The sequence below is a fragment of the Octopus sinensis genome, linkage group LG10 (genome assembly GCF_006345805.1).
Source record: "Octopus sinensis linkage group LG10, ASM634580v1, whole genome shotgun sequence".
NCBI classification, from domain to species: Eukaryota; Metazoa; Mollusca; class Cephalopoda; order Octopoda; family Octopodidae; genus Octopus; species Octopus sinensis.
In genome coordinates this window covers 29,264,982-29,290,742 of record NC_043006.1, presented here as the reverse complement: position 1 = coordinate 29,290,742, position 25,761 = coordinate 29,264,982, and the positions used below count along the sequence as shown (strand labels likewise).

The following is a 25,761-nucleotide window of genomic DNA, read 5'->3' as shown; positions in this document are numbered from 1 at the left end:
TCTCAACTGCCAGTTCCACTTCAGAGCTACTTCCAGTTAACAAGCTATCAGGGTTATTACTGTACCATCCACTTGTATTTACTATCAACCCGTGTACATCTATCTTTCACTCTTGTAAATTTACCCCTCTTTTCCTGATTTGTTCTGTCTCCACATTCTTTTCCATTCACCTTTTTGAGCATGTTATCTTCAGGGTACATTCTGTCACCTCATCACCATCACCCCAAACCCACCTAAAATGCAAGACAGTCATGAATCTTCCCCACAACAATAAATCTAGCTGCTCTTCCCATCATATTCTGAACTTTTAATACTTCACATAAAGCAACCCCTCTATTTCCAAGTCTCCCTTTCAATCAAAGGAACACTTTAGTCGTATAAGTTACAGAGCAACCTCATTAGTGTCGATGCTATGATAAAGCACTCAGTGCAACTGGTTAGCATTACAAAGGACATTTAGCCACAGAAACTGTGCCAAAACTGAGACAGTGGAGCCAAATGCAGTCTTCTAATCCATAAAATCCTGTCAGATCATCCAAACCATGTCAGCATGGAAAGCAAATATGATGATGATGATGATGGCCAGTATAAAACCAATTAATGTTACAAATGTTTACTTTAAATTATCTCTTAAAACAAGGACAAATCTAGACCAATTCTCAAGTATTGCATTTCTGGGTTGCCTCCACAAGGGGTACACATCATCCACTGATATAATGTATTTCAATCAGTGAAGAGAGCAATGAATTTGTGGATTCATTTTAACTTTCTTTAATTAAAGATTCATTAACAAGTAACTTGTAAATAGTCACTGACCTGTTGGATGGCACAGTTGAGATTTTTCAAAACCTAAAGGATAAGGCAGTTTGCTATCTTATATTTCCATATCTGTGGTGCTAAAGTTCCATACTGCAAGTATGTCCTAGCAGAGAGGCAGCACTCACTCAACACATTGATATTCTTCTTACATCAAACGCAAAATGCCCACATGCCTGTTAAGCATACTGATACTATTACAATAACAGCCTTCTTAAAACCTGCCTTTATATTTGCTAGTAGCTCTTCATTGTTAAAACCTTGAAATAAATACTCACTGGATAGTCAGATCAATCAGATTCTGGGTTCCACACATCTTACATAACAAAAAATGCTTCATTGCAGTGAGCTAAAAAGTTACTTTGAAATGATATGATTCATGTTGTATCCACATACTTATGATCAGATGGCATTATTACCAGAACATGAAAGACAAAGTCCAGATAATACCTTGTGTAGCTAGACATTTCCATATTCTTAGTGAACAGCTAAATAACTTTCCTTATACTAACCAAGACTAAGCAAAGCAAATGAACCTATAGGATTTCCTAAAAGTTTTGGATACACAGAATAATAGCATTCAGCCAAAGTAGTTACTTCTAAATCTTCATGTTTTTCTTTTCCAGTTTTAATTCTGAGTGGGAGGCTTTTATAGAAGCAATTCTGGTTACAGCTGCATGCCCTTAGTTATATTACCTGTACAATCCTTGAGTAGAATTGAAACTTCTCATCCAAGCAAATAAAGATGAACAGAGTTTTGTATCATGTTGATGGGTATATTACTAGTCCTAACACAATTTCTTTCCCTGATCCTATACAGGCCATTGTTCATCACCTTAACTTGGTAGTCCCCATCTGTCTTGCAGATGAAAATATTCAGAATGATCAAAATAATACACTAAGTTTTTAACAGACAGAAATAAAGCAAGAAAAACATATACAAATATGAAACAGGCTGGAGGCTGAATATTTCTTGTTTATTTGCCTATTTTTGTTGTTTCATAATTAAATACTGTAACAATAGAATATTTTGGAAAAGCAACATTACACAAAAATCTAGACACAAATGAAAAGGTAATTACATGTTATGGAAGTGGATATTTTGAAAAAAAAAAAAATTTTAAAGATACTAAAAATTGAAAATAAGTTTATGTGAGTTTTTTTGCTTTGTGGTAAAGAGCATCAACTACTTTGCCCATATTTTGAATAGTTTCCAGAGCATTACCATATGTTTGATCCACAGGGGTCTCATCAAAAACTATTAGAACACCTGCTCCTTGATCCAAAATTCCTGTAATTAACAAACAAAAAGAAGTTTTATTAGCAAATAATATATTTCAAACTACTTCCACATAAGTCCAACAGATTTTGTGGAATGATGTGTGCATCATGTAGTTTTTAGGTCATGTCAAATATTGTTTTACATGTCCAACCCATGCCCGCATGGAAAGCGGACATTAAACGATGATGATAAGTACAAGAAACCAAATTCTGTGATGTTCAGTGGCTACAAGCTGGCTCAGAGATTCACTGGAATCTTCTCAAGAGCATTTGTGGTATAAGGTGAAGTGAATTAGCTACAACTGAATATTGATACCAGATCGTTGGCTCAGCTAATCAATAACTATCACAACATGATAACCAAAAAAACAGAAGTTGTAATTTGAATTGAAGCAGCAGAATGGTTTCAAATTCACTTAAGGTTCAGAACTTATTGGAAGGATGCAATCATGATGGCAACGCCAAAGCTAGTTTGGTAGAACAATAAGTGTTCTGTTTTAGTTTTCTTAGTCACTGCTAACTGTGTATTATATAGTAAGTCCATATAGATTTCAGTAGGTTTAAGTTAATGATTAATAAAATGACCTTTCCATTCCAATCAAATAAAATGTTGAGGGTTGCAAAGATTTGATATTTACTAAGTAATGTGAAGTAAGATTTGGTATTTATTTTTGTTGAAATTGATTGGCTAAATATGCTTTACATGTTGGATTACAAAATGAAAGGGTGGCATAATTTAAACCATTTCATGATTATTTTTCTAATGAAATACATAGTCCATGTATTTCAGTTAATTTTGAAAATAATCAGTAATTTGGAGAGATTTTGCTAAATCTCCAAAATGGTTTTTGGAATATGACTAGAATAGGAGTTTTGTACAATATAATAAAATTGTTCTCAAGTGGGTTGGTGTCAAAAATTAAATGTATCTTTTCAGAGTAATTAATTCAAGACTTGACTAGATATATCAATTGCTATCATCATAATCAGAACCATTATCAACATCATCCAGGATAACACTATACTATGAAACAGTACTTTCATTAACCAACACAAACTGGCCAGACTTAATGATTAACAATGTTTCTCTGTTTGTCCCAATCCAACATCATTCCACTCATGACATTTGATTTAACCCTTTTGTAACCAAATATTTCTAACCAAAATGATTCCTTATGCGTATCAATTAAATTCTAAAATAATCATGAATTTAGATTAGTTTCATGAAACAGTTAACTTTTTTTATCAATCAATGCATTCATGTGATTTTTGGAACACAGTTTAACAAAAGGTTCTTAACCAAATCTATTTCATAATTTTTGTCCCAAAACAAATTCAATTACAGGTAAATACAAGTAAATGTTAAAATTCTCATTAAAATATGAATAGGTCAATTCTGGCAGGCACAGGCAGTTTGGTAACATTAGGCAAAATATTTTTTGGGCATCTACAGGTGGGTTGGTAATGAAAAGATTGAAGTTTGAATGTAATCATAATATTCCATATCATCTTTGGCCAATTTATGTCTTCATACTACCAACTACCATTTTGCAGTTGGTTTTCTTCAATGCACAATGACAGATTAAGCAATAGCAAACCCTAATACACTATATTGATAAAAGTACCTCAATTCATAATTATGCCTTGCTTACTCATTCCTCATTTATAATAATGGACATTACTCAGAGGTATGCATCATTAAATTCCTCTATCTTAGGCCTGGATCATCATTCTTTTAGGCCCTTAGTCTGTCTGTTTGATAAACTCTACCAAAAATTAGATAAATTATAGGTTTTAAATATAAAACGATGCAGCAATGCAATTATTACTTGAAGTAGTAACTTAATAATATATCTAATATCCTGTAATGTTTGTCCCTCTCGTATTAATTTCTAGGGATTATACTTTGCTCTCCGACTCTGTTCCCAACTCACTTTAATGATATAATTCTGGGATGAAATTTGTTCTTTTGCAATTAGTGTGGCTGTTTCTGCTTTCATTGCCAATATTTTAGCTTTATGCAACAATTCCACAAGTCTAACACATATACTATATCTTCCCAGTTCTGCAGAATCACAGACATTTACCACCTAAGAAAGCATTTCTAGATTGCAGGCTTCTTTTAACCCTTTAGTGTTCGCCTTATTCTGCCAAAATTAATCCTTTTTTATCCACGTTGTCTTGAACTAATCATGCATTATCTTGTAGCTATGAGATTTTGATGAGGTAGCTGTTAATTTTTAAAAAGATATTGTAGGACTGGTGTGAGAGACCAGATCTGGCCAGTTTGAACATAAAACAGGCAGAATACTTCTGGCCGGATATGGCCGGTTTAAATAAATCTTATTGCACATGGAAAGTAAAAGAAGGCATATAGCAAACCAGTTACCATGCAGTTTTCGATCCAAGATCATCTTTGACAGATTCTTCTCAACTTCATTCTACAAGAATAAAAGAAAATCTTTAAATTCACAATAAGAGAATATAAAAGTACTTCAAACATGGACAAGTATAAGTTAAGATTTATATTTTAGTTCTTAAAAAGTTTCTCATATTTTTATATGTACTTCATCTCAACTATTTTAAGGTACCCTCAAACCTAAAAAAAAATGAAAGATTTACATCTTTATTCAAGCAAATCTGTAGCAGAAAGAATTAAAGCCAAACTTAATGTACAGTACACAAGTGTGTGTGTGTGTGTAAACATATGGAGATAATGACACAAACAACATGCTTGGGCTTGATATATGAACTACACACACTGAGACAAGGTGGTATCAAAACGTTCCCAGGCTAGTTCTGTCGCGTACCATCAGATGCATACACGGTGAAAGCTAGCAGTTGCCTTCATGAGGCAGTGTGTTGAGTGACACTGGTGTGTTTACTTCGCAAGTTGTGAGAATTGTGTTTTTGTGATCACGCGTATGCTGTAGCCTGCAATTTTTATCATGGACAAGAACAAAGAGCCAATGTGAAATTTCGCATTAACCTTTTAGTGTTCGCATTATTCTGCCATAATTAAAGCTTTTTCATCCACATTGCTTTGAACTAATCATGTATTATCTTGTAGCTATGAGATTTTGATGAGGTAGCTGTTAATTTTTAAAATGATATTGTAGGGTTGGTTTGAGAGACCAAATATGGCTAGTTTGAACATAAAACAGGCAGAATACTTTTTGGTCGGATATGGCTGGTTTAAATGCTAAAGGGTTAAACTGAGAAAGTCTGCTACAGTGACATTAAGCATGCTTTGGCAAGCTTACAGTAATGAGTCCTGTGCCATGTTTCGAGTAGCACAGGCACTTCAAAAGTGGAAGATTATGAGAGATCTGGAAGACCTGCATCACCCCAACAAATGTGGTATCGTGCATTGAGAATTTGTTCCCCAGGGCCAGACTGTAACCTTTTGAAGCATCTGAGTGGTGAGGACATTTAGCGAAAGTAATTGGATCTGTGGAGCAGCTTCATGATGACAATACACTTTGTCACCAAGATCACCTCACTAGGGACTTTCTCACCAAAAACAACATGGTATTGCTTCTGCACCTGTCCTATTTGACAGATTTAGCACCTGTAAACTTCAGTCTCTTCCCCAAGATGAAAGAGCAGCTCAAAGGCTGCCATTTTAACACCTTTGTCAAGATCTAGAGTGAATCGCAGAAGGTCCTTCCAGGCTGGATTCCAAAACTGGCAAGAATGCTAAGACTGGTGTATTGTTGTTCAAGGTGACTATTTCAAAGGAGATGAAGTTAAAACTTAGGTAAATAAGTTATTTTTTTAATTAAATGTAACTGGTACAGGAACTTTTTGATACCATCTCTTACATGTGAATACATACAAGAATATATATGTAGAGAGAGAGAAACTGAAAATATCCAGAAGATGAACATTCATGTATAAACATACAGAGATTTATATATTTACAGAACAAACTGACATGGAGTAAAAAAGATACAGAAAACTAAGGGAGGAGGGCATGGTACTTCAGATTCGACAGCTGTTTTCTGGGGGCTCAGAATTACTTAATAGTTACCAATCTTTCCACCCTGAAAATGGAAGCCTGCTTTACAGTAATGTTTATATTTATCCACTACTGGTTGCATATTCATTACTTTTTGCATACTCCATCTGCCAATATTAAAACTATTATGTAATTCTGAGCCCCCCAAAAACAGCTGTTTATATAGATGTGCAAGACACCTATATCTGTCCCTCAATACAACCCCCACCTCCTTAGATGAGGAGGTCTTGTTTTGTAAGTTACTGAGTGACTTCACTGCTACTGGTGCCGTGCAAAAAGCACCCACTACACTGTAAAGTGGTCAGTATTAGGAAGGGCATCCAGCCATAAAAACCATGCCAAAGCAGATAGCAGAGGTTAGTGCCGTCTTCTAACTTGCCAGCTCCTGCCAAACCATCCAACCCACACCAGCATAAAAAGCAGAAGTTAAATAATGATGATGATATACAAACACACTGACCTGTGATAATTTAATAATTTCTGCAATACGCTTGATCTGAAAGAAATAAATAAAATGAAAATGAAATGATGTAACCATCATAGAGAGATGATGGCATGTAAACGACTATCTTCTACTTATGTAACCAGTACAACTAAAGGATATAAATGGCCTTTTTCTATTAGTTAAAGTGGATAGTAAAATCTACAGGATTAAAAACATGGACATTTTATATTTTTTTAAGATCTTTAAATAATGCAGGTGAAAAGTTAGGCAAAATATGTCAGGTGATGCCAATAAAGAGACAGACAAGATCTTGTATCACCCTACATATGTTATTTAATACTTCTATTATATTTCAGAAAATGCTTCAAGCAAATAACAATCCTCTTTTTTAGTCAATAGTTTACCTTTATATCTTTTTTTCTTACTACACTCTTCTCAGTATTGTAAAAATATACATTCTCAAATAAATTAAGGTAATTGGAAATTAATATGCAAAACTAGTTTTTAATAAAACTGCTCTGTTTTTATACTAGTCTGGAATCAATATGAATTACTAAGACCCATTGAAGACAGTACTCCAGTATGGCCACAGTCCAAGCAAGAAAGATACAAGAGTATCAACAAAAATTGCTGTTGTGTCTGGGGAGAGTCATTCTCTTTTAGTGCCTTCAAATCCAAAAACGAAACAAAAATTTCATTTATGGTAAAATTAGTAGGAAATAATTGGAACCAAATCTTTTATTAGTAAACGCTATAAACCTCTTCTTGTTTACTTTTTGGCTTTATGTGAAATAGACTAATATAGTAAAGATAGGTCTTTTTAGAAGCACAAAGCCACAGCATAGAGATCTACAAGAGCAGTTTGATATAAAAATCAACTGAAGTGTTAAGAGAGTGTACTAAACTAAATGTATATTTATTATGGTAGGAGTTTGGTACAAAGAGTAGCTGGCTTTACCTTAAATTAAATTGATTCTTTGTAATACAAAGATGAAATTCCATTAATTTTAGCTCTTTTGATGATTGATAAAATAAGTATCAGATCTGCTACAGATGAATCCAATTCATTCTTGGATAATGAAAAGAAACTTTCAATTCTCTCAACTTGTGTTTGGTATTTTATTCTTTTATCATTTTACTCCACATTTTTATAAGCTAATTTAAAATATAACTACAGTGAAAATTATTGAAACTTAGAGAAAGAAGGCCCATGGTCTTTTTTCAGTACCTCCCAAACTGATAGGAAGAAGTTATCCAGAATGGATGCATTGTCCAAATACTTGCAACAAAATGGATTCTGTTTCCAACAGTTTCAATCTACCAAATTTTCACTTACAAAGCTTTGGTTGACTCTAAGATATAGTAAAAGACAAACAACAGCACAGCAGAATCAAACTGAAAGCAAACTTCTTAAACTACACAGTTATGTCTGCATCCTGTGCAGCTCTACAAGACACACACAAATAAACAGATCCTTTGCTGGTTTCAACAATGAAGCTGTGTGACCAATGAACCTATTCACTGAATTATAGTAAAAGTAGCTGAATATTTCATAGACACTTGTAGACTTGATGGGCTTCCATAGCTGACAGTTAACTTAATTTCACTCACAAAGCTTGGGTCAACAAGAGATTATAGAAGAGATTTGCTCAAGATGTTACAGAGTAGGACGAATCTCTGATCCTCAAGATAACATCCATAACAAATTCAAATCTAAAGAAAAACAAATTGACAACATACCTGAACTCTGGAAAATGGTTCAATAATTCGGCAAAGATTTTGCTCCAGCAGGTTGTCGTAAAGAGTTAGGAAATGTACTTGAACAATGGGATCTTTAAAGAGTTCTTCTTGGTAGCGATTTAAAGTCTGCAGTTTAAAGAGACCAATACTTAAATGGATTATAGAACAGATATTAAGAGATTAGCAAAACAAAATATAACTGCCTAAAATAATAAACCAATTAATTATTTTGATTAGTGGGTATTAGAAATTAAAACATTTGCTGCTTATCATGCAGCCTGACATTTCTCAGAACACCACAGTTTCTCATCCTACAACCTTGTTAAAATATCACTAATGACTATTAGATTATTTATTTAGTAATGAAGTCCTGACAATTACAAAGAACGTTTACTGCTATACATCCATTTTTGCAAGCTACTATGGTTTATTTTCTTTTAGAAGTAAATATCTTTCTCATTGATGACCAATCAAGCAAAAAACAGAAGCAGGCTTCTTGTTCGTTTTTGTCATCTGCAGGAAAACTAGAGCAAACGGTTAAGGTGACCCAAATCAGTGGCTGTAAGATCTCAACTTGGGGCCACACAATCAGTAATCCATCAGCTTAACTTTATGGATATTGCATGTGTGTGTGTGAGAGAGATTCCTATTTATCTCTCAATGATTTGTACAGCTAGCTATATGCATGTGGCACCTGTAACCAGTATTATATAATGCTGTAGAAACAGTATTATGGAATTTTCTAAGCATGGGAAACTGATGAGAATTACACACTTTTATTTAGCATTACACATATATGGATTTCAGCTAAGAATTAGCTTCTTTGGAATTTACCAAGGGTTTTGTAACTTCTAGAACCTAATTACTACCTTATACTACTTAATTATCACTTGAAAGGTACCTCACAACGATTTTTATTGCTATTATTTGTCTTATCCTATTACAAACAGACTGCATTCTACTTAAGTGACCCAACAGAGTGTAACATCTGGAGTGGGTTTTGTTACTTTCCAATGAAAATTATTGTTATCTAATAATAATATACTCCTATATTCAGATTAGTGCCCTCATCTTGGTTGTTATAGTTACATTGGAGCTACTGTAGCCTCCAGCCTTCTTCAGGTGCCTGTCTAATAGTCATCATCAACATTCATGTTCCATACTGGCATGGACTGCATGGTTTGATAGGATCTGATGGGTCCAAGGACTACATCATGCTCCAATGTCTGCATTAGCATAGCTTCAGTAACTGGAAGCCCTTTCTAATGCCAACAACATTACAGTGTGTAATGGGTGTTTTTTTTTCATGCCACAAGCACTGATGAAGTCATCGTGCAGCTGACAAGACTACAAACCCAGAAGGATTGGAGCAGTTTGATACTAGAGGATGACAGAGCAGGGATAGAGCAGGTTCTTGTAAAATACCTGCATGATCACTCACATTTAATAAGGGGTTCTTGGAATTTTTAATCAAACTCTTTATTAGTTCATGAGGTTAGCTTGTTCTCATTCCACTATTTGTACAATACATGATATTCTCTAATTAGTTATTCTTGTGATGTCATTTACTCATTGCACTTGAATCAAAGTTTTTAAAACTAACTTACTGTGCTTTTTTTTTTTTTTGTAATGCTCTTCCTAAAGGCTCCCATAGGATATTTCAATTCTATGCTAGGTCTACTGAAAAGGTTATCAAAGTCCAGTGTATGTGCCGATTCTTAGTGTTGTAGACACTATGAATGACTGTTTGACAAGGTTTGGAGTGTCTTTTTCCTCCACAAGATGAGAGTGCTAGTCTATCTACAATTCTATGTATAATAATGAAATAATGATTATCACTCTTCTCAGAAAGTCAGATACAATTTATCCACTAATATTATTTTCCTGTACTGTCAGCCTAAAATATCCTTTAACTTCAGTTTTAATCATTAAAATATGCTTTCAATGTGAATTATTTTGTTAACAATTTAATTAACATGACTTGATATTCATTCCTTTCAAAAAGAAATATTCTATATTTATATATCTATAAGAGCAAAGGTACCTTAAGTTGTGGCAATTTGCTTAAAAGGAAAAATGTAATGAAGGCAATCAAACACATAAAGAATTATCTTTTTAAATAACAAAATAGAAAACAATAAGTTTTTGTACAGCTAAGAAGAAACATAAAACCTTGACTTTATTAGACAAATAATATAAAACTGCACCTCACCTCAGTGAAATCAGCTAAAGATCTCTTCTGGCTTGCTTGAGCTATACTTTTCATAGCATCAATATTAGGGCCTGTGTATTTCAGAGCTATTTTCCCACTGACAATTGCTTGCACTTCATCAGCTCTAAGAGAAAATAATTTTTTAAAAAATATATATATATTCTATAAATAGATTCACATGTAAAGATATAATTAAAAGAATTCTCAGAGTGCAGCATGTTCTTTTAGATATGTAGCTGGATCACAAACACTAATCTGAGTTCACATTAAACCAATTGCATACTGAAAGGCTATTCAGCAGTAAAATATTTGAATTTTACATTAGAACAATGCCTTGTGAGAAGAGTTTGGTAAATGGAAACTAGACAGAAACTCATTGTCTAAATACACACAGGCACTCCTCTACTTGCAAATGAGTTCCATTTTGATCAACATATATATATATATATATATATATACACACACACACATGTTTGTCCCCCCCCCATCACTGAATAACAACCAGTGTTGGTGTGGTTATGTCTCCATAACTTAGCAGTTTGGCAAGACAAACCCATAGATTAAGTACTAGGCTTAAAAAATAAGTCCTGGGGTCGAATTGTTCAACTAAAACCCTTCAGTGCAGTGCTCCAGCATGGCCACAGTCAAAAGGCTGAAACATGTCAAAGAAATGCATATCATCATCATCATCATCATTTAACGTCCGTGTTCCATGCTAGCATGGGTGGGATGGTACCACAAGAGCTGGTTAGGCCAAAGCCTGCACTAGACTTCTGTGACTGTTTTGGCAGGAGAGGGTCTTTGTTACTAACAGAGGTAGTAGCTCTTTGAAATTTGCCCAGCTTATTTTTATTCTCACAGCTATGCTTTTGGAACAATGTATATCATTACCACCTGGTTACCTGAGTAACAGAAACGGTTTACTACTAAGGATCCTCCCTAACATTTGAGGTAATCTATTTTCTTTGTTAGTCATCCAGTGAGTATCTCTTATGTACTCATAGCTTACACTGAGTACACCTTATGAAGTTTCTCCCAATTCTTTTTCTACATATCGAGCAGGGCCATCTCCCTGAAGGGATCTGTGATTTGTTTGTTTTCATATTTATTAGTACTCCCAGCTGTATTCCCCCTGAAGCACATCTGGTTATTCCATTATTACAATCCAATATGTAGTCTCATTTGCTGCTGTATGCTTGTTCAAAATACATATTAAAATTGAGTATTAGGGAAATATTATTGTATAACAGTAATAATTTAACTTCTGTCTTGAGAATTTCTAATAGGAAGTTCCTTATACGTCTAACCTGTAAAATTGTGCAACTATTAGCAAATGAAACACATGTAATAGTGGATAAATAAATAGATTATTATCTATTTATTTATCCATTATTTCTTTTATATATATATATATATATATCTATAAAATAATATGTTACATTACACGACTATCGTGTAATGTAACATTATTTTATAGATAAATTTCCTCTATTTACATAATATTGAGGTCTCTTTCTTTCTTTTGTTATCTTACTGTTTTACCAATATATATATATATATATATATATATATATATATATATATATATATGACATAGATGAGAATAAGATATTCTAATTGTAAAATATATTAAGTAGTGCTCAAGAAATTTAAGCTTGAGCAGGTATAGAAGTAAATGTAGGGATAAGCAAGTTAGACAGATCAAAAATATAAAGTACATTAAATACATGAAATACAAAAAAATGTAAGGTTCAACTTACATAGGATACAAATGATATAAAGAATTAAAGGGGTTGAAGAAAACTATTACAAATTCCTTGAATTTTCTATATCATTTATATTGTGTAAGACGTTTTTGTATGTAAACATATATACATTGTTTGTATTTCATGTATTTTGTATATATTTCTTTACTACCCACAAGGGGCCAAACAAGGACAGACAGACAGATTAAGTCATTTATATCGACCCCAGTGCATAACTGGTACTTATTTAATCGACCCCGAAAGGATGAAAGGCAAAGTTGACCTCGGCGGAATCTGAACGTAACGGCAGATGAAATATGGCTATGCATTTCGCCCAGCGTGCTATACTTTATATATTGATCTAACTTGCTTATTCCTACATTTACTTAGACACACACACACACACACACACACAATGAAAATATATTTGAACAGATAACTTACAGATTGAGCATGATTTTACACATTAACATATATTTTAGAGCAATGATGGCTTTGGGACTGTCAATAGAGTCGTAACCTTCAAACGCTTCATAAAAATATGAATACGCAGTCTTAAAATCTTTCTCATCAGCAGCATGGAGGATACCTGCAGGGATAACAACAATGGATAGTGAGAAGGATTATTTTATCATCAGGGATTTTTAAAGATTACGAATTACTAGAGCAACTAGCCTGTTGGGAAAAAATATCCATCTTAGAAACTTTGGAAAAACTGAGATACTCTATCTGCAAATCCTTCTGAAATGCTACATATTTTAGAATTTGATATTTTTATATAGATTGATTATTTAATCATCATCATCGTTTAACGTCCATTCTTCATGCTAGCATGGGTTGGACGGTTCAACTAGGGTCTGGGAAGCCAGAAGGCTGCGCCAGGCCCAATCTGATCTGGCAGTGTTTCTACAGTTGGATGCCCTTCCTAACGCCAACCACTCCGTGAGTGTAGTGGGTGCTTTTTACGTGCCACCTGCACAGGTGCCAGATGAGGCTGGCAAACGGCCATGATTGGATGGTGCTTTTACGTGCCACTGGCACGGGGCCAGATGAGGCTGGCAACGGCCACAATCGGATGGTGCATTTTACGTGCCACCGGCACGGAGGCCAGTCAGGGTGGCGCTGGCAACGGCCACGTTCGGATGGTTCTCTTACGTGCCATCGGCACTGGTATCACAGCTACAATTTCCATTGATGTTGATCGATTTTGATACTTCTTTAAAGTTCAAAAGATTATAAATCTGTACCAAAGTCAGTTGTAACTGGTAAAGTCAATAAGATAAAGTTCTACTGGCAAACACTGCGTTTGTTTCAGCTAACGAAAAATTTTATATAAATTTTTAAAAAGTAGCAGCAAATAATACTCCACTTACCTGATTGCAAATCTAAAGCTGCCTGGAGTTTAGGTGGACAGTAAATACCATTTGCTGTAGTTCTTCCTGAAGTCAAAGCAGCCCTTGAGAATAGAACCAAAAATATTTCTGAATGAATATATATATATATGAATGTATGCATATATATTAAGAATGTTTAGAAAGAGATAATTAATAGTATAAGACTAACAGATATATAAAAAAAATGGAGGCAGAGTTTTAGATCAGGACACCCACATAAGTTGGTTCCCCACTGCCCACCACCACAATTTTCTCTCTTACCATGGCCTTTGAAATGATGGGGGTGGGGCATCCTTCTATGAAAATAAGTTTTTGAAAATTTTTGACAATTTATGAGTTTCTCTCACCTCCCTGCCAAAACTCCACCTCCATTTTTTTTTTTTGTATATCCAGCTGTCTTCGATTAATTACATTTTTCTAAACATACTTATTTTCCTTCTGTTACACTTTATATAGCTCTGTATACTCCAATCTACCATACCAATTTTACTGTTCTTACTCTATCTTCCTCTCTCTCTCTCATCCTGGTTTAACTTTCACTTTATTTCTCTTTTTGTTGATATTACTCTCTATATTTCTTAAACACAATATCTGCAAACTTCTCTCTTATTCCTTTAAACTTTCACTTTCTTTTCTCTCTCTATTATTAATACCTCTAGGTTATTAATGATAACTTACCTCTCCCTCTCTCATCATACATCATCTTTACATACTTCACCACTACCCATAATTTGCTTTTTAATATCTTACTAAATCTATTATCCTCTCCTCTTATAGTAAATTGTTTTATTAATTATTGTTTTCCATACTTCGGAAATTTGATGATGTTTTGTTTGTATGTGTATACTGGAGTTGAAAAATTTATGTAACCATGATATTCTGTCAATCTGATGAACTAACTGGATCTAGTCTTTTCTCATTGTCCTGATGAAACACCACTCCTTTTAGATTCACAAAAACGGGCCTTTGTTTTTTTCAATGCAGCATTCAAATGTTCTAACTGCTGATAATAGATTTGAGCATTAATTGGTAACAACTCAAAGTGGATGACTCCTTTGCAATCCTACCACACTGAGAGAATAAGCTTCTTCGCATGGAATTCCATTTTCGGTTGCAGTTGGGTCTTTTCCTCTTCACCAAGGCAATGTCATTTGTGTTGATAGTAGCGTTATAGATATAATAACTAGGATATATGTTATATATACTAATTTTTCAGTACAGCCACTCTTCACTAATGCCTGATTATAGTGAAATGTAGTCCTGTTGATAACAAAGAGATTTTTCTACTGACGCCTGTGACTAGATTTTTAATTACAACTATGGGTGGTTAGAGTATTTATGAATATAAATAATTTCTACATTGACTTTCTACAATAGTACTTGCCTGTCCTGAGGTTTAGAAAGTTGACTTTAGTCAAGTTAGTGATAACTATTATATTTAGGCCAAATTCTTTGCAGATTTTCATCAGATTATTTCATATGGCCTCAGGTTACCAGGTCATCCTTATACAGGACCAAACTATGAGAGTGTGTGCATTTCTTTAGGATAACCAAAATAACCTGATGAAATTACTGACCTCAGTCCTGTTGTAGCTCCCCAATGATATAGCAAACAATGAGCTGCCATTGTGAGGAACCATTGTGAAACAGGATTGACTCTCTTGTATTCCTGATTCTGTTATCAAGGTCATGTTTGTGAACTGCTCACTAAGGGCTAGGACCTTCAGAAGGTATTTTAATACTGAAGGGTAGAAATTCATGATATGGAACAAGATGAACTTGCAGGCTACTTTATCCTTGGCGTCACAAAATCAATTACTGCAGAACTAGAATCTCATCGAGTCAACCCCATAGCCCTTCTGATACCAGAGCTGATGGCATCAAGAATACACTTGCTTACAATACCTATCTCATTGTTAGAGAAGTTAATCAGCATACATTTAAGATTAGTGAAAATCGAACATAGAAATTATAATTCTCCAATACAGTACCTGTCTAAAAACAGTCAAGGCTTTTTCTCATTGCACACCTACAAACTATTTTTTGGGGTTTTTTTTTGCTTTACAGATTAAATTAAGACAATTTGGTTGATTGCAATACTTTCATTTCAGTAACATTGATGTGATTTTAATGTTCAGCATTCCCCCCAGGTATGTCACACAATTAAAAACTTAAACACTCCGTGATGACTAAAATAATATTTACCTGGCTTTTGGCAGATTAGAGAGGGCATAGTAGATCTTGCTTTCTAATAGTTGCACTTCTACCAACAATGCCTTATCATCCAATTCCTTCAGTTCTTTCAGCAATGTAGCAGCTGCAATATATGGACACGAAGGTTAAAAGATCAGTTTAAATGCATGCATCACTTCACACAAACATACTAGACTATAGCTGAGACGTGATCATTCACTAGATAATGTAGACTCGTTTACCAACACTACATCCACAACCCCATCATTGAATTTTTGACTTCTACAACAAAGGCAATAAATGTTGTAAAATACAGAGTTTCAGATGAAAGCAATAATTCTGACAATATATATTGTGTTTAACCCCAGATCAACATTGATCTAGCCACCCCATCTCATTTTTATAACAAACATCTCGGTGTGAAATATCTCTAAGATGGTACATTATGCTTTGAGGGAAGTTTTACTGCTATATCTTCTAAGAGATTCCTACACAGACTGATGATATATAGTAGACTTGAATATGGCAAACTACATACTTCAGTTTTCTGAGCTACAATGTTGTCGCCACTTTATTGGTTTGGTTGTTTACATAATCAAAACAACAGGAACTTAAAACCAAATTGAAACAAGTGACAAAAGAAAAAGGGGGGCAGAAAGGAAATTAAAAAAACTTTTGATTGAAGAAATAGGAACTGAGCTTTTGCAGAGACTCTGGAATTAGGGAATTTCTTTCAATATGGCACACATGCCAGTGGCACGTAAAAAGCACCCATTACATTATCGGAGTTGTTGGTATAAGGAAGGGCATCCAGCTGTAGAAACCTTGCCAAATCAGATAGGGACTTAGTGCAACTCCCCGGCTTACCAGTTTTTCATTCAAACCGTCCAACCCATGCCAGCATGGAAAGCAGACATTAGATGATGATGATGATGATGTGTGTGTCATAAGGGTGAGAGTGCATACAGACAAAATATACGAGACATATTACTTGTCTCTAGAGCTATCACATTTAAATATGTGAAGAATTTTCTTACGAAAAAGAAAAAGTCAATAGTCTATCAGGAGACAAAATCAGCCCAAATATTCTGAATATAAGAGTTGCTGGAGAGATAGATATGGATTCATAGAGTAGCTGGCTATTGCTGTTACTACTTGCTAAAAGAACTCATTAAAATGTCAGATTTGCAAAACCTGTCAACATATTTCAGCAATAAAATAAACACATTATATAGAAAAAAAAGATGAAATACAAAGTTAAAGATAAAATATAGCTAACTTACATTGGGCCAAAGCTTTTTCATAACTTTTAGTATCATAATACACTGAAATTAATCTTGCCTACAAAAAATAAGACCAAAATAAAAAATGAATTGTATGTTTACTGAAATGGTTTAACAGACTCGAAAAACACAGTTGAACAGAATGATTTAGAAGGTTTGGATGTTGAACCACATACAACACAAGTTCTAATTCTACAAATATTAGTCATGGGGTTTGTTGTGTAACCAATGTAAAATTCAAACTGTTTAGTTGCCAACAGGTTTTGTCACATTCCATGGTTGTTGCTATTTAGCCCTAGGTTAACTCAGGTAGAGAAAATCTATCAAATGCAAACCAGCCTTGACCAATCTGCCTTCTTAGAGGAATCTAGGACTATATTAATTTTACCTTCCTTCTTTTGTTTGAAGACAGAAAGAGGATTTGAAGATTTAGTTGCTGTTTCTAGCAGGTCAAACAATGCAGAGGTTCATTTCTTAGCTCATATCCATGGTTGACTGGTTAGTTATAGGAAGCACTTCTAAGTATACAAACTGATACTCTGATGTTGTGCAACTGTCCAAATTTTAAAAACTTCACCTGTGATCTCTGAATTTGTTAGAAATAACCAAATCTCCCTTAAACTACATATATGCATACACATACATTGTGGTCATCAACTCAATTTCGAGTGTAAGCACTTTCTTAATACAGGCACATGCCTGCTACAGGTTTGATAACTTTTCTGCCTACCACACTCATGGATTTTCAATCTGGCAGTAAATATTTTTTAAAAGTCACTTTTGGACATAAAAGACAACCAATGCACCACTAGGGATATTGAAACTGTTTGCATATAAGCATCATGTGTTGGTCTTCTAACATGTGACCTTCCATGAATGGCAAGATTGAAAGTGTAATGCAGCCTTAAACAATGTGAGTGAGATCACTTCTGAGTTCTCAATTATACAGAGCTGCAAAAGCCTGCAGTTTAAGATGAACTTGGTTTCACTATTTGATGAGTAATTCAATTCTCAAACTACAGGCTGTTCTTTTGTTCATGTAACAAAGCTGATGCTCAAGGACCTAAGGTTGTCTTTTGTCACATCATGAAATATCTTTTGTAGTCTATGCTGAGGATGCTTATTGATTCACCATAAAGTACAGAGTGTCCCAGAAAGATTTACACACGTTTATAACTCTTCCTAAAGCATATCATTTCAGGAAATATTAACATTTTACATAAAGATTTACACATATCTTTTGTTCATGTGTCTATAACAGGTTTGTAAACAAACATGGCATCTAAAGCAAAACGTGACCAGATTGTCACTTTGAAAACAGCTGCAGTGAATAACAAGGACATAACAAAACAATTGAATGTGCGCTGTAAAACAACGTTCAATACCTGGAATTGATATATGGAGTCCACTACTACCTCTAGCAAGCCATTTCTTGGTAGGAAACAAATTCATAGCAAACAAACTGTTGAAACTGTAAAGAAGCAAATGAGCTGAAACCTGTGCAGGAGTGCAAGAGAAACTGGAAGAGCTCTTGATATTCCAAAATAGTCAATGCACAGGATTTTTGAAGAGGATTTAAAGCTTGCTGCATACAAGAAACAATCCTGACAGTTAATTTCAGCAGCTTCCAAGAAGAAATGGCTCAACAGGGGTAAAAACCATATTAGCTGAGATGAAGTACACTGCTAACAAAGTGTTGATCTTCAGCGTGGAAGCAGTTACCATCAGGCAGAATGACAGGCTTTATGCACATAATACAGGAGTCTTACCCAAAGGTAGCAGGAGTTATTTATGCCACAGAGATCAGTTTCGTTCATGGTATGGGCCGTTGTCCCATCTGATGGGTGCAAGTCTCCCTTCATTTGTAGACTATGATCATGGCAAAAAGTGGTCATTTTGAAATGTAATTACTGCAATGAATTGACAATTTACATTAGAATGTGTGTGCCAAATTTCATTATCCTACCTTCAGTTTATTTTGAATAATTAAGAAATATCAATGGGTAAATCTTACTGGAATACCTTGTAATTGCTTTGGAAGCCCGAAATCAAGACAGATGACATGACTAACACATTGCATGACTTCATGAGGTAACTTCAATGCAAACATGTATACAAACACATATATGTTATGTTTATGCACAAACAAACATACATATACATTTAAACACATGGCAAACATATGTATATTTACACTCACAAAATTTCATTTATTGTTTTTAATTAAAATCAGCAACTCACCTCAAGTGCTTGTCGTAAAAATGTCCTTTTCTCATTTTTCGCCCAATCAATACACTCATTACATAGTGAAACCTAAGAATACAAAAATTCCAATAACAATATTAAATAGCAAGAATATATCTTACTGCCAACACCAAGGATTTTTTGCCAATACAATATCTTTGTAATAACTTCGACAGGTAATGTGATAACAAATTATTGGTAAACAAAATTTATGATTTAGATGCAAATTTATGATTTAGACTGTACTGGTTTGGCCATGTAATGCATATGAATGAGGATAGTGGCATCAAGAGGTGCCGATCTCTAATTGTAGAGGGAACATGTAGAAAGGGTTGACCCAGGAAGAAGTGGGACAAAGCAGTGAGAAAGGTTCTACAAATGTTGGGGACTAAGACTCCTGGCAGTTTGCTGTGCTTGAAAAGACACACCAATCTAAGTAAAAGCATGATTGCCCTTGCAATCCACTCCACCTAAACATCCCCAATCTTGCAGGCATGTAAGTGCTGGTGCCACATAAAAGGCAGCCATACTGGTGCTGCGTAAAAGCACCCAGTATATTCTGTAAAGTGGTTGGCATTAGGAAGGGCATCCAGCCTTAGAAACCATGCCAAAACAGACATGGAACCTGAACAGGCCTTCAGCTCCTCAGATTCTGTCAAACCATCCAACCTATGCCAGCATAGAAAGCAGACATTGATGATAAGTACCACTCTGTCAGCACAAAAGGCAGATTGTATGATGTCTGTGTATGTACAGCTATGTTGCATGGCAGTGAAACATGGGCTTTGACTACAGAGAACTTGCAAAGGCCTGAAAGAAATGAAGCTAGCATGCTCTGCTGGATGGGTAATGTCAGTGTGTATGCATGACCAAGTGTAAATGATTTAAGAGGAAAACTGGGTATAAGAGGCATCAGATTTTGTGTGCAAGAGAGAAGACTGTGCAGATTTGGTCATGTGATGCATATAATTGTAGAGGGAGCCCATGGAAGGGGTAGGCCCAGGAAGACATGGGAACTTGGGCAAGTGTCTTCTACTAAAGCCTGAGGTTCACCTAAGCTTTGTGAGTAGATTTGGTGGACAAAAACTGAAAGAATATGTGTGTGTGTGTGTGTGTGTGTTGACAACCAGCGTTGGTTTGTTTATGTCTCTGTAACTTTACGGTTTGGCAAAAGAGACCAATAGAATAAGTACCAGGCTTATGTTGAATGGGGTCGATTCGTTCAACTAAAAATTCTTCAAGGCAGTGCCCCAGCAAGACTGCAGTCTAATGACTGAAACAAGTAAAAGCTATCAACAATTACTAACATGAACACAAACTGAAAACATTTTTTAAAAAGATGTACAGTTACTTAGGAAATATGTATTACCTCGTTTCCAGTTCCAGCCTCAAGATCCAGAAAGTGATCAACTAAATTTCGTACCAGTTTAGCTGCTTTGGCTTTGCTCACCATTCCAAGGAATGGTCGAGTAACCTTTATCAAGGAAGCAAGCCCTACAATTGAAGATATAAAATAATGACAGAAAAAAAATCACTTGAAAATAAGAGAGGCAGAAACATTGTGTATAAAAATTGCTGCTGCTATTGTAGCGATTGTAGTGTTTCTCTGATCAAACAGACCTTTGGTCAAAAGCATTCTAACTATAACAAGAGGTACCTACGACTACCTTAACCACTGTGTTGTTTCTTTTAGATAATAGAATATGATTTAAAGAGGATTTGGTTGCTGTTTCTGGTAGACAGATAGCATAGAAGTTCCCTTATTGGTTCAGAGTACTATGTATAATATATAAATACTTTGTATATTAGGATTGATAAAGATTTGAAAATGCATCTCTTTTTACTACTACAAGCATAACAAATATGCAATGCATGTATAATAATACTATTGTTAAAAACAATTGTGTGTCAAGTTGGGTTTGCATTTGCATCAATAGTCTAAATAACAGAGCGTATATTTTCCCCATGCTGGCATAGAATATAAATCTCAGTGTATATCCTGATTCTTCATTATCTAGCCATTGAAGCAAACAGTGTTGGATGTAATGAAACTTTATTTTCCTATGCCTCCAAGTTAACTTTCAACATGAAAGCTCTCTGTGCTCAGCTTATGATACTCTAAGCTGAAAGTCAGAGATCTACCCAAGATAAACCAAAAATGTTGACAATTTGATGCCTTGACAACTCGTGCTCATGTTTGTCTGTTTAAACTGCTACAGTATTTTTATAAACAAAAAAAAAGATTGTGCTCATTTAAATACAGGCTTTATTTATTATGTTTTTTTTTTTTGCTAAGCTTCAGTGTGTCACCTCAAATAAAGAAAAACTTTAAAATATACCGTAAACTCTTCACTTCAAATTTAACCCATTTGATACCAACCATGCTAAAACCACCTCTGGCTCTGTAGTACAAATGTCTTAGTTTCAAAAGTTCTGAATTAAAATCTTCCACCAAACCTTTTAACTAAGTTATTTTATGAAATTATTTGTTATATTTAAAATTAATTGTAAGAAACAGAGCATCTTAACAGAAATATGGTAATGAAATGGTTAATGTGTGTCAAACCACCCTACTTTATTAACGTTCTAACTTTATTAACGTTCAAGCTTTCTTGGGGAGAGTGAAGTGGTAAAGCTAATGCAGACAAGATGCAGCCAGATACTAGCAAAATACTGGAATCATGAAATGACTCCAGTATATTGACAATACTTCCTAAGACATAGTTATTAAAACGCTCTCATTTAAATGTCAACATGAAATGCAGCAATACTATACATGATTTTATACAAATATCCATACTCATAACAGTAATGTTAAACAATTCTATACTAAATGCAATGATAACTTACCTGAAGCATTCTTCTGTTCTGACAATAAATCTCCCAACTTAGAGATAACTTGTGCTTTGTATTCAATGTCCTCAGGGTTTGTACCAATATCTTTCTTCACTGGGAAATAAAATTCAGCAAAAAAATATATTGACTCTATATTAGCATATGAAGTTATTAATGTTTCTGGAAATCTTTGAAAATTAAAGATAGTCATTAAGTTTAGTACTTCGAGGAAAACTTCCCATTTGAAGAGAGCTGTCCATTAAGTGAGAATTCACAAAGAATATAATCTGAACTGAAAGCATTAAAAGAATAAACAGATGTCTTAAGAGATAAATATTTGTAAAGAATATTAGAAACAGTCTCAACAAAGAGAAGCAGAAATTTTGGGGTAATCAAAAATAACATAAAATTGAAGCAGCATGAGTACAAAAAAATCAGAGGAAATATCCAAGAGAGAGTAAACAAGAAATCAAAAGAACTCAGAAATGTTACTTGGAAAAAAGGGTCATGAATATTAATTGAGGTTTCAGTAGGATTGCTTGATTTAGGTTTAAATAAGGCATTATCATCAAATTAATGCAAATTAATTGAACATGTCTCTGGTATTTGCACATTAACAACAAAGTATAGTAACAAAGAAAGAAGACGCAGACAAAGTTTTGCAGGTAAGAATTGCATTTCATAAGCACATATTTCTTGGGTTTGATCCCGCTACCTGTCAGATCCTTTTAATTAAATTTTGGTAGATGGGGACTGTATGTGAGCCAAGTTGTGTGTGTGTGTGATTATATTTCACTAATGTATATTAATGAAGCCTGAGACACCAGTGCATTCCAACTAAAATGTATGATATTGATTCTATTAGTTGCAAAGACACTCCATTGTTATATGCCATTGACAAAATGGAAAGAGGGGGGCACAATGAGGAGTTTTTACTGCATGACTATGAGAATAAAAGAATAAAAATAGGCTGCACAAAGTTCAGAGAGCTCTTACCTTTGTAGGCAATCATAACCAATGGCAAAGGTGATGCCTTAGACAGAAATAATTAGAGAGGCATCAAATTGCTGAACAGGTGATGAACGACACAAAAAGTGTCATAGTTCAATTACTTAGGGAGAGAGTGTAGAGGAGATGCAGTTTGGATTTGTGCCAGGAAAAATAAACCCCTATAACTGGCTTTTGTCAACATGGAAAAAGCCTTTGACTATGTCCCACCACTCCCTAATCTGGTGGTCAATGCGGAAGCTAGGGATAGATGAGAGGTTGGTGAGAAATATACAAGTCATGTACAGGGATGCAATCTGTGAGGTGAAGATTGGCAATGAGTATAGCAATGAATTCAGGGTGCAAATAAGGGTTCACCAAAGATCAGTCCTTGGACCCCTCTTATTCATCATAGTCCTCCAGGGAATAACAGAGGAATTTAAGATGGGCTGCCCCTGGGAGCTCCTCTATGCTGACGACCATGTTCTTATAGCTGAATCACTACAAGAACTAGAGAAGAAATTTCAGACATAGAGGCAAGGTCTAGAATCAAAGGCCCTTTGAGTTAATCTAGCAAAAACCAAAGTCATAGTCAGTTAAAGAGAAGAGATTATTGAAATTAGACATTACTCATTTTACCCCATCTTAGACTTTTTTTTGAAACTTGAAAATGATCAAATTAGACATTAGTGGGGGGGGGGGCGAATTGACTTGGAAATCCAACAGAGAAAATAATATTGATTGATAAACATAAAAAATTACCCAGATATTTTATAAGCAACCTCAATTACAATCGGTTCAAAGTAGGAAACATTTCTTGAAAAAAAAAAAAAAAAAAAAAAGTACCAGTCACCTGTTTCTGACTCTCAACTTCAGCAACAACTATGCTGACCAATTTTTACTAAAGCTGACGCAATACTTGTAATGTAATTATCCCAAACAGATAGGGAGAAAATAACGAGAAATCAGATTACTCGTTTTACCCCGGTTACTAATTTTGCTACCATCACCATCAAATAGTTTTAGTGATGTAGGAAACCATAACTGCTCCGGTACTCTGTATGACTCAGTAAACTAGAGTTTATCACTGACCGCCTAATATCATTTCCTTATAAGAATCTCTGGGTCAGCATCCTTATCAAAATTCTCCTTAACTTCATATTAAAATACCCTTTCAAAGCTTTGAATTCTATGCCCAAGAATTGCAGTCTAACGTGAATGAGTTTTCGAGTCATGACATGAAGACTGGTGCATTTCCTAACCCTTCATCTCCAAGATCCTTTTCTTTTTCTCAAAAGTTAGTCATCAACATAGGAATAAATAAAATCCTCAATTCAAACAAGCGAGTTAGCCTCTCGACCAGAAAGAAATAGCAGCCAAATCTTCCTCTAGCCACACCTCTTCAGTGAATCAAAAATAACAAATAAAATTAAAGGACTGTTTTATTAATCGCGAGGGAAAAGAAAAAAAACATCAGAAAAAATCTGTACGAGGGTAAACTAAAAATACGTACACCCGGTGGTTAGGGTTAGGCTTTTTGTTACGCCGAAAACGGGTGGTGTATGTATTCTTTACCTCCGCCTAAAAATGATACGTTTGGCTAACAGAGTCGGAATGATTAAAACTAGAATAATTTTCATATTAAATGTACATCGGTGGTTCCCAACCTGTGGTCCGCAAAGGTAGTACTGGGGGTCTGTAAACTAAATTCAAAATTTCACATAAGGACAAGCATATTAAAAGGGGTATGTGAGAAAACTCATTTAAATAAAAGGGGTCTTTGGTAGTGGAAATGTTGGGAACCACTGGTTTACAAGTTTAGCGCAGATCTAGAGTTAAATACTAACAACAAAGTTTTAGTTCATCACAGTTTAATAAAATTAGGAAAATAAGTTTGATTAAAGTTTGGACAGGCGATACTTTGCATCCATGAACAGAATTTAGAGAGTTTCAATTGAATTAAGGAAAATATTGCGTGATCCCAAATAATATGAGGGCGAGTGAGAAGTGAGGAATCACATTCTCTTTCGATAATTTACATACAAAGATCCAATTTACATGCAAGTAATCCAAGGAACTGGAATTTTATCTATAAATGTAATAATGAATTACATTTTTAAAAATGCATTTGATTTGAAATAATAAAAAAAAAAACGTTATAAATTAATAAACAAGAAATAGCGGTGAAACTTTCTATCAGGGATATGTTTGATATATATATATATAATACAATCATAAATAATCATTTCTCTAGAAAGAAGTGAATTAAAAACAAAGGGATAAAAACCGGTAAATTTGTGTCTCGAGTCACGACACAAACAATGACTGCTCCCATGTGAGTCAGCAATAATTAAAATTATCAATTTGTACAAGTGCCAATACTAATATAACAAATATAATTACTTACAAACATTTGTCAACAATTCTATAGATTCTTCTTTGTTTGTTTTCTCGGATTTAACAGCTTTATCAAAAACAGACTTTATATTATTTGTCAGCTCCATACTTTTACATGAAAAGAGTGCGAGCGCTTTGAAACGGTGTCGTATTTTTCACGTCCTCGAT

General features: G+C 34.5%; 2 protein-coding genes across 3 annotated transcripts in view; one reads left to right on the top strand and one right to left on the bottom strand.

The window, feature by feature from the left end:
* Window positions 1-12,094, top strand: part of LOC115216689 (death-associated protein kinase 1) — an 18,051-nt gene extending 5,957 nt beyond the window's left edge. The window contains exon 2 of the mRNA XM_029786214.2: window positions 12,078-12,094. The gene's annotated coding sequence lies outside the window, so the exon portion shown is untranslated. The remainder of the gene's footprint in view (window positions 1-12,077) is intronic.
* On the bottom strand, window positions 1,773-25,761 carry LOC115216385 (26S proteasome non-ATPase regulatory subunit 11). Of its 2 annotated transcripts, none has more exons than XM_029785678.2 (13): window positions 25,604-25,761; window positions 22,225-22,323; window positions 20,744-20,868; window positions 19,372-19,443; window positions 17,131-17,188; window positions 15,860-15,971; window positions 13,634-13,716; window positions 12,705-12,849; window positions 10,516-10,639; window positions 8,304-8,429; window positions 6,579-6,614; window positions 4,487-4,538; window positions 1,773-2,107 (listed from the first exon to the last, which is right to left on the bottom strand). In XM_029785678.2, the coding sequence occupies exons 1-13, from the start codon at window positions 25,698-25,700 to the stop codon at window positions 1,965-1,967; spliced, it is 1,272 nt and encodes a 423-aa protein (XP_029641538.1). In that variant the 5' UTR covers window positions 25,701-25,761; the 3' UTR covers window positions 1,773-1,964. The 2 variants fall into 2 exon arrangements, with proteins under 2 accessions (XP_029641538.1, XP_036362360.1); XM_036506467.1 differs by lacking the exon at window positions 1,773-2,107 and adding an exon at window positions 3,996-4,223 and having other exon boundaries at window positions 4,434-4,538.